At 41.0% G+C, this 10,253-nt stretch overlaps 1 protein-coding gene across 1 annotated transcript; it reads left to right on the top strand.

Annotated features, from left to right (window-relative positions):
* Positions 1–4,587: 4,587 nt before the first annotated feature.
* Positions 4,588–7,488, top strand: LOC131255183 (receptor-like protein 7). The gene has a single exon (XM_058255880.1). It carries the CDS (start codon positions 4,588–4,590, stop codon positions 7,486–7,488), a length of 2,901 nt encoding a protein of 966 aa, XP_058111863.1.
* Positions 7,489–10,253: the final 2,765 nt, after the last annotated feature.

Below are 10,253 nucleotides of genomic sequence, written 5' to 3'. Positions count from 1 at the left end.
CCTCGGACAAAAAAAAAAAAAAAAACCAAAGAAATCTACAATTCAAAGTGGGTCACATCAAACGAAACAATGGGAAATGGGATGCAAACTATTGGTTTGTGTGTAGGAACACTATGATGTGTATCTTTCAAAGCTGTCAGTTAACTGTAAATCATCCGGATCAATTTCCCACCCATCTTATAATCCATTGCCACACCAGATCAGGTAATCGTGTGACACTTTGTCATCCTATTTTGTAGCTTGTACTGTTTGCTAACTATAATTTATAAACACAGTAAGAAATGGAGAAATGAGGGCAGTCAATAGTTCAAAATAAAAAAATAGTGCACGGATTCTTTCGCATAAATAAATGGTGCCACCCGCTGATAGTCATGGCTGGCTTGACCTGGTGAGATTCTTGTGCTAGGTATTCCAAGAGCAGTTGGAAATTAAAGCATGTTGTGCCCCACATCTAATGACGACTGTCAAAGTCATGCATGTATATGTGCCGTGTTTCGTGTGGAAGTGTTCCATTTCAAGAAAAATGGACTAGAGATGGAAAGTGGGACACTTGATGCCACCTCCTTTGAATGATCACGGCCAATGATGTCCGTTCATGTAGTTAGTTGATTATCAGTGTTTGGAAATAGGGCAAATTTCATCCCATCCATCTAAAAGGCCTAAGCCCAACTTCCACATTATATCATGGATACAAGGTGAAGTGGGCCTTACTCTATTGTGCACGGTACATGCCTCCACGTGATCATAACATGGAATTTACTCACTGTAGCCTCACTGCATAGATGCCTTGGCTGGAAAAAAGAAAAAGAAAAAAAGATCCGGTCAGTCAACTTATAAGGTGGCACACGGTGCATGAATCAGATGTACGACAAAAGATCATATTTGTGCTTGCATGCATGCATGCATTTGTTCAGTGCACCTTTCTTCTGGCACTCAATATACGCACAGAAAAAGTTACATGTGTGAGATCGGAGCCACTCACTAGGCAATCCTCATGTTGAAAATGCCTTGATTCAAAGAGCCAGACCCACATATGTATACAAAATGTGGTGACTATAAATCACTTTATCAATCATTCACATCCTGATACATGTCTGGCCCTGATTTGTGAGAGGGGACAAAGATAAAGTAGTGACTGATGAGTAGCTGCCATCTTTGTTAGGCTGATCAAAGCCAATTACCAGACAATCATGATAGTGTTGATGCATGCCTTGCCTAAAAGGATCAGGTCCATCTGAATATCTGAATGTGAGATGTGAATTGCCTAGGACAACCTATCACAGGAAGTTCCAATGCTCAGAAGCTGGGTGAGGCCAATGTGGTATTTGTGAGAAATCCAACTTATCCATCTATTTTGCCTAAAAGGATCACAACCGTCTGAATATCTGAATCTAGTCCGTGGATTGCTGAATCTAGTCCGTGGATTGCTTGGACAACCTGTGGTTGGAAGTTCCTGTATTGATCAGAAGCAGAGTGGGACCAAACTGTGATATTTGTGAGAAATCCACCCCGTCCATCCATTTTTCCAGACTTTGTTAGGGAATGATCCCAAAAATGAAGCAAATCCAAAATTTTAAGTGGCAGCAATAACGGGAAAAAGTGGGCAGGAAGTTCCTGTGCTCAGAAGCTAGGTGGACCAGCTGTGATGTTTGTAAGAAATCCCCCCTGTCCATCAATTTTTCCAGACTCTGTTATAACCTGAGCCAAAAAATGAAGTAGATCCAAAACTCAATTGGGCCACACAGCAGGAAAAAGTGGGTATGAAAATGCCTCCCATTGAAACCTCCCTAGTTCTAAGGTGTTTATATGTCATCTATACTGTTCATGAGGTCACTTTTACTGGGAGGAACTGAAAACACAATAGTGTTAGTCTGATTTAAAACTTCTATGGCCCCACAAACATTTCAACCGTTGATGTTCAATCCTCACCGTTTCTACCATGCAGCTTACTTAATTTCTATCAAAAGAATTTTACAAAATAGTACTTTCTTTACATGGCATTTACATCCTCATACCTTTATAAATTAAATTGTCATTAAAGTACTTCCTTAATGAAGTTATTGTGAAGGGTACCTTCTGTTTGTTTTCTCCCATTTTCCTTATGATTTTTTCTAAAATGACTAAAATATCCACCAGTTAATAAAGAAGAAAAAAAAAATCAACAATTTTCTTCAAACGCAGATTGCATAGCTAGGATGACCGTGGGACCATCTTGATGTATTTATTGTATATCCAGCCCATCCATCCATTTTTCAGCTTCTTCTAGGCCATGAACCCAGAAATTAAGAGGATCCAAATCTCAGGTGGACCATACCATAAGAAACGATGCTAATTGAATGCCCACCATTACAAACTCCTTAAGGCCCACCATAATGCTCATAATCATGTTCATTTGTCATCCAGTTAATTGAATGCCCCCCACTGTTTCCTCTAGAATGGTGCACCTGAAGTGAAACTCCTTCATATTTGGGCTTATGCCCTAAAATTATCTTAGTAAAATGCATGGACAGTGTGGATTAAACAAGTACATCATGATAGCCCTGTATAGCAGCGACCAGTAGCCACTCTGGTACGTAGGCAATCCGCTCCTGTCTCTCTTTTCCGTTGTAATACATTGGTGGTATTCTATGTATGTATCGTATATAAACATCTTCCATCAGTTTCTCTGTATCATTTTCGAGCATGAGCCTAAAAATGAAGCAGATCCAAATCTCAGGTGGACCATAGAGGAGGAACAGTAGTTGTTGAACATCCACCGGTAAAAAAAAATTGTGGGCTACAAGAGTTTTTGAAGCTGATATTTGTATTTCCCTAAATCTAGGTCATTGTGTCCTTATCAATCAGCACATAGTGGGTATTAAAGTGGGCCCTAAGAAATTTTTAATGATGGGAATTCAATCAGCACCGTGGTCCACTTGAGATTTGGACGTGCTTGTGTTTTTTTTTTTTTTTGTTAATGGCCTCGAATGGAGCAGAAATATGGATGGACGGCTTGGATATACAATACATGCATCAACGTGGGCTCCACAGTCAGGACCACACTACGTTGGGTGAGACTGGGCCGCACCTAATCCGGAAATGTTTTAACCTACCGCAAGGTATGGTGGGCATTCAATCAGCATTGTTTGTTTCCTATGGTATGGTCCACTTACGGTAACATCTACGACTAACCAGTATCAACAATGCAATCCAAATCTAGCTTGATGTTTATATGCCATCCAAACCGTTTATAAGGTCATTACCACTGTGATGAAGTGAAAACACCAAAAACTTTGCCTAATGTGAAACGTTTTGGCCATATGAATGTTTGATTCGTATCAAACGGTGGTCACTGAATCCCTACTTCTTCCTCCAATGCGGCCCACTAAAGTTTTGGATCACCTCATTTTTGGTTTCATGTCCCGCTGATGCTCACGGAGCTCCAGAGTTGTATTAACGGTTATCAAAGTTACACGGGCCTCACAATGATGTATTTATTATATCCATGGAGTTTACCTATTTGGCGGGATCATTTTAATGAATGAGCCCCAAAATAAGTCATATCCAAAGTGCAGGTGGATCACATCACAAATAGCAATGGAATAATGATTCTCACCGTTAAAACATTTCTAAGGCCCACCCTAACATTTATTTTTAATCTAATCTGTTAATAAGGTCGCATGGACATGGACGAAGAGGAAAAACAAATATCATAATGATCAAAAACTTCTGCAATGCAGTGCGGTCCCTTAATCCGTGGATCGATCTCTCTTATTTTGCCTCTCAAGCCTTACGACGAGCTCGCCAACTGGAGGAACGGTTTGGATATAATACATACCTCATGGGACACACGTAACTTGGTTAGGTCAACATACACCCAGGTCGGTGGTGTGTACAGCAGCCAATACGCTGTGTATGTAAATAGGAAACGGATTGGCTATCCCCTGTCACCCGCCAATGGCTGGTGGTTGCTCCGTAGGCTCTGCCATGATGTATTTGTTCCATCCATGCTGTCCATTTATGTTTTTAGATCATTTTATGGTATAAGGCCAAAAATGATTTATATCTCAATCTCAAGTGGACCACATTACAGGAAACTGTGTTGAATGAGTGTCGACCATTAAAAACTTTTTAGGGGCCATAAAAGTTTTGGATTGGCTGATCTTTGTTTTTTTTCCCTTCATCTGCGTCTGTATAACCTACTCAACACATTGGATGTCAAATAAACAGTACAGTGGGCTTTAAGAGGATTTTAACGGTGGATATCCAATCATTATTGTTTTCCTATGGTGTGGTCCACCTGAGATTTATATTCCTCTCATTTTTGGGAGCGAGCACTGAAATGATCTGTAAAAATGGATGAAACACATACATCATGGTGGGGCCGACAGAACACCGACCACAGCCACCGGGCCGGTGGCAGGGGGAGTGGCCAATCCGTTTCCATGTAAATTCCCAAGACTCTTTTTCTTTCTTTGATGACTACTCATATGAGCGGCTCTCGTATTTCACACGAACGAGTCTTAACACTATTAAAACCTCTTCACTTTCTGTTTATAAATAAACCTCACGCTTTCTATTCCTACACATCCCAACCTCTATTACCTAATGGCTCTCCTCTCTTCTTCTAAAAACCCATCATTTCTCATTCCTGTCTTTTTATCATCTCTTCTGTTTCTCACTACCCAACAATGCAACCATCATCACTTCTCTGCTATCCTACACCTCAAGCATGGTTTTAACTTCACTGCCTCCACCCTCTCTACTCTCCCCTCTTGGAATTCAAACAATACCGATTGCTGCAATTGGGAACGCATCACGTGCGATGGACCCACTGGTCACGTGATCAGCCTCGACCTCAGTGAGTTCTATATCTCTGGTCGGATTGATTTTGAAAGCCTCTTTCGTCTTCGGAGCCTGCGGAGGCTCAACCTCGCTTACAATGAGTTTGATCCCTCTCCATTCCCATCTGGGTTTGACCAGCTCACCAATTTGACCCATCTCAACCTCTCTCACTTATCCTTTTATGGCCAAATCCCACTGGAAATCTCCCGCTTGACCACTTTGGTTTCTCTCGATCTTTCTTACAATCAATATTACAATGGTTCTGGATTTCACTACCTGAAACTCGAAAACCCAAGCATTGGAGCGCTCGTCCAAAACCTGTCCAATCTGAGTGAACTCTATCTAGACTGGGTACACATCTTACTGCAGCAGGGCCAGACATTAGATTTGCCACTCCCTACTCTCCGCAAGTTGAGCTTACGAGATTGTCTTCTTTCAGCTTCCATCTATTCGTCCCTTTCACAGCTTCATTTCTTATCTGAACTCGACCTCAGCGGAAACAATCTCTCCTCAGCAGTGCCCAGCTTCCCAGGGAGTCTCCGCAAGTTGATCTTACAAGAATGTGATCTTTCAAGCTCCATCTATTCTTCCCTTTCACGGCTCCATTTCCTATCTGAACTCGACCTCAGTGGAAACAATCTCTCGTCTGCAGTCCCCAATTTCATAGGGAACTTATCCTCCTTGACGTCCCTGCTCCTTACAGAGTGTGGATTGCATGGAAAATTCCCTGACAGTGTTTTCCAGCTGCCAAACCTACGAATCATCGACATATCAGGTAATCCACTTGTAGCTATCAATTTGCCAGAGTTCCCTCAAAACAATACTCTACAGCAATTGTTCCTTTCATACACTGGATTTTCAGGAAAGTTACCAGATTCTCTCAATAATCTCAAATTCTTGACTCAATTAGACTTCAGCAATTGCAACTTGTCAGGATCATTACCATCCTCACTTTTGAACCTTACCAAACTGCAATATCTGTATCTTTCATCCAATAAATTGAGCGGCCCAATTCCTTCTTCATATGGAAATGAGCTTCTGAGTCTCAAAGTGATCAGCTTAGCGAATAATTTGCTTAATGGGACCATTCCATCATCATTGCTTTCACTCCCATCATTACAGAGGTTGGGTCTCACAGGTAACCAACTTAGTGGTCAACTTGGCGAGTTTCACAATGCCTCTTCTTCACAGCTGGAGTTCCTCTATCTTTCATCCAATAAATTGCAGGGGATGATACCCAGATATATCTTTCAACTTATCAAGCTTGAAGACCTAGACATTTCTTCCAATAATTTCAGTGGTGTTGTGGAGCTAGGCTTATTTCAAAACCTCAAAAATCTTTACTCTCTGGATCTTTCAGATAACAACTTGTCAGTCCAATATGGCAGTGGTAATTCCTCGTTTGTTTCCATCCCCCAGTTTCAATTTTTGTTGTTACGTTCTTGCAACATCAGCACATTTCCAAATTTCTTGAGAAATCAAGAGCAGTTGTGGCAATTGGATCTTTCCAACAATAAAATTAGTGGTGAAATACCCAAATGGATATGGGAGATTGGCAATGGGTCTTTAAACTATTTAAATCTTTCTCACAATGTTCTACGGGGAATAGAACCATCTCCCCATCTTTCGTTGAGTGACTTGAGCATTCTGGACATTAGCTCCAACAAGCTAGAAGACTCACTTCCTATCCCACCACCCTCCATCTTATTCTTTTCAGTTTCAAACAATAGCCTCGGTGGTGAAATCCCTCGATCAGTTTGCAATGCAACATCCCTAGCTGTCCTCGATTTATCTCACAATCAATTCATTGGTCGGATTCCACCATGTTTGGGTGAGATTGGTGATAGCCTTAGTGTGTTGAATCTTCAAGGAAATGCTTTCAATGGCACATTACTTCAGACATTTAGAGAGGGATGTAACATACAAACGCTTGATCTCAGTGGGAATCAATTAGAGGGCCAAGTGCCAAGGTCTTTGGCCAATTGCAAAATGTTGGAGGTATTAAACCTTGCAAACAATCAAATACATGACACCTTCCCTTTTTGGTTGGAAGCTTTGTCACAGTTGCATGTTCTCGTCTTGAGATCCAACCAATTTCATGGCAACATTGGGCATCCTCTAACAAATCACCCTTTCCCTCTCTTACAAATTTTCGACCTCTCTTTCAATAGCTTTGAGGGTAATTTGCCATCAAATATGTTCAAGAGTTGGAAGGCAATGATGGATGAGGACAAATCCCAAACTTTGGTCCTTAGCAAAATGGTAAACGGAAGTTCCATTTACTATCAAAACAAAGTGTCTCTAGTCATCAAAGGGCTACAAATCGAACTAGTAAAGATCCTTACGGCCTTTACTGTAGTGGATCTCTCGGAGAACAAATTTCATGGAGATATCCCTAAATCAATTGGGGATCTAAAGTCCCTCCTTGTGCTCAATATGTCCAACAATGATTTAACCGGCGGAATTCCAACATCACTTCAGAATTTAAGGGATCTAGAGTCATTAGATCTCTCACATAATAAATTGTCTGGAGAGATCCCTTGGCAGCTAACAGATCTAACATTCCTTGCAGTGTTGAATCTCTCACAGAATTTCCTCATGGGAAAAATACCACAAAGCCGGCAGTTTCTTACATTTAACAGTGAATCATTCAAAGAGAACTAGGGATTGTGTGGACCTCCACTATCAAACAAATGCGAAGATGCAGAGAGTGCACCAGCGTCCGCTTTGTCAACATTGCAGTCTGAAAAGAAATATGATTGGGAATTAATGTGTATAGGATTTGGAGTTGGATACGGAGCAAGTTTAGGGATTCTTTTATGGACCCTAGCACTTTGGAGGAAGGGAAGGAAAGAATTCTATATATTTATTGATGGAATGCTTTCCTTAATTTTTCCTTCCATGGTGTTTCCTAAATAGCAACGACGGTGAGATGATTGGAGCTAGGGTAAATATGTTTGTATAGTTCATGTCTACAAAAAATAAAATAAAATAAAAGCTTTAGTTGTTTTCTTGTTTTTGTAATTTTGTATATTTTTCTTGGTTTATATAATACGTGTGGCAGTTGTTTCTTGTATTTGCACCTACCTAAATGCTGTACATAACCATTTTCAAATCAATAAAATTACAGGTGGTGTGCTCCCACCTTTCTGCAAACAAATACAAATACAAATTAAAAAAATATGTCTCATCTATCTCTTTGTTTTCAAATTTTGGCCCACCTCAGCAACAAGATAACTTAATCTATGAGCTGGATGATCTAACCAATGTAGCCTACCTAGCCAGTGGTCTTTTTTTTTCCCCCAATGGTCTAGACAAATGTGGGCTAAGCAAACATTCAGACAAAGAGTGGTGTTTTATGTATATTTTTATATTTTGCATTTATCGATCATCACACACAGAGTTCTTTCACCTTCCCACATCTATGAACGTGGGGTGTAAGAGTAATCACTTGTTACTATGTGGTGACTTTTCAGTTGGACGTTTGTGATGTCAAAAAGAAGTGTTTAAATCATCATCTGCTCTCAAGGCACCATAACATGCAGTTTTCTACTTGCAAAGGACACTTGGCCAGTCTAACCAAGCAATATGGGCTGTGCATTAGGTCCAGAACACATTTATTAGGCCACCATGTAAAAATCCCACCATTAAGATGATTCGCACCATCTGAACAATAATTATTTAGTGGACAGTCAACACAATTTATGGGAAAGTAGGCCTATTCAGCAGTGAGCCATCCATCTGTTAGGCCCATCATCTATTGCTTAGGGTTCTAAAGAATCAATTTTATCAGAAAATCCTAACCATCCCATCCATGGTTTGGCAATAAATAAATATAAAAAGAAGTCCTAAAGCTTTGCTTGCATCCAAACAGAGACATAACAGGCCCCTCGCCCCTCGGGACCTCTACCATGATGGAGCTAATCCAAAGGAATCCAAAGAAAGCAGGGATCAACAGAAAGTGAAGACTACTGCCTCTGGATATATATAACCAGCATTACCTGTCTGCAACCGGCACTACCAGTAATGAATCCCACCATATAGATGATTGGCCTGACATATGCTTCTGGAACCCACACTTAAATCATAAAGCTGCATAAAAGCTTAAAACTGAATCTTGCACAAGTCACCTAACAACCCAACGCATAGATTTTTTTTTTTTTCTTTTGCCACTTAAGGTAGCATACAACTCTCGAGACCAATGCCCCAATGACTCTCCACTGGAGGCAGTAAGGGTAGAGCAATGCAGGAAACACAGCATATCATAAGCACAACAAATTGCTAGACCGCAGATTAGAATCTATCACCCACGCCCAGTAGCATGAATGAGGCCCACCCACCTAGATAGGGCATAGAGACTGCCCAAGCAGAGGAAAAGCAAGAGGCTGATGCTGGATGACAGTAGACCTATACTACCTGCAACTAGATTGTTTGCTTTGGTTTTGTGACAAAAGGATGAATTCATAGCTTCTAATTCAAATATAACCTTGCTAATTACGTACCAATGGGTCCAAGGCATTGCCCTATTCAATTCTTTAGCGTATTCCACCACCACTTGCAAGTCAAGTTCTAGCATTTAGTCCTAAATACCAAATTGCTTACACTTAATCCACTCTCTCCTTCCAAGGGTCCTTTGCCGTACACGTGCAAAAGTATCATATGTGTGACATATTTTTACCCATTTATTAAGTCAATCTTGGCGTGCTCACCTCCTGGCACACAAGTCGGGCCGGCCCACTCATTAGGTGAGCCACATGTCCTAGCTAAAATGGAAGTGGATTGGCTGGTGTACCACACACCACCGACCTTTTTTTTTTATTTTTTATTTTTATTTTTATAACACATGCACCTGCCACATACCCACGCACGCCGTAGTGGGATTTCACCACCTAGGGTTTCGAACCCATGACCTCATGTTGAAACTCCTCGGAGTCTACCACTCAGGCAAGGACCGGAAGCCACACACCACCGACCTGATTGGTGTGTTGAAGTCACTAAGTTCTGTGAGTCCCATCATGAGGTATTGTTATATCCCACCACGTTCTGATGATGATGTGGGACCCATAATGGACGCACCATCGCCCAGAAGCCTCCCAAGTTTCATAGATATCATGCTTACCAATTGTAGGGTTTGGACCATCCAAAACTAAGAAGTTTCTAGTGCACTGCTCATTTATAGTAGAAGCTTAATATCGAAGGCTGGGGATCACCAAATAATGAACCCACATGGGAGCATAGACAGTTTTTTTTTTGGGGGGGTACTTAGGATGCTGCATAATTCATCATTAATATTAAGGATAGGTCCTAACAAATTTTAGGCTGAAGTTGTATTGTGACACTCAAAGGTGGTGACAATCCTTTCACACCAAACTCACTTTAGAAAGCCCCCAGTTGTCAGACATTTCAAATAAAGGTGTCCATGACAGAAT

This window comes from Magnolia sinica, chromosome 9 (genome assembly GCF_029962835.1).
Source record: "Magnolia sinica isolate HGM2019 chromosome 9, MsV1, whole genome shotgun sequence".
NCBI lineage: Eukaryota > Viridiplantae > Streptophyta > Magnoliopsida > Magnoliales > Magnoliaceae > Magnolia > Magnolia sinica.
Note: the sequence above shows the minus strand (reverse complement) of the source record. Positions and strands in the feature narration are given on the sequence as shown.

Coding starts and splice junctions, on each gene's coding strand:
- LOC131255183 (XM_058255880.1), top strand. CDS start 4,588: ATGGCTCTCCTCTCTTCTTCTAAAAACCCATCATTTCTCATTCCTGTC.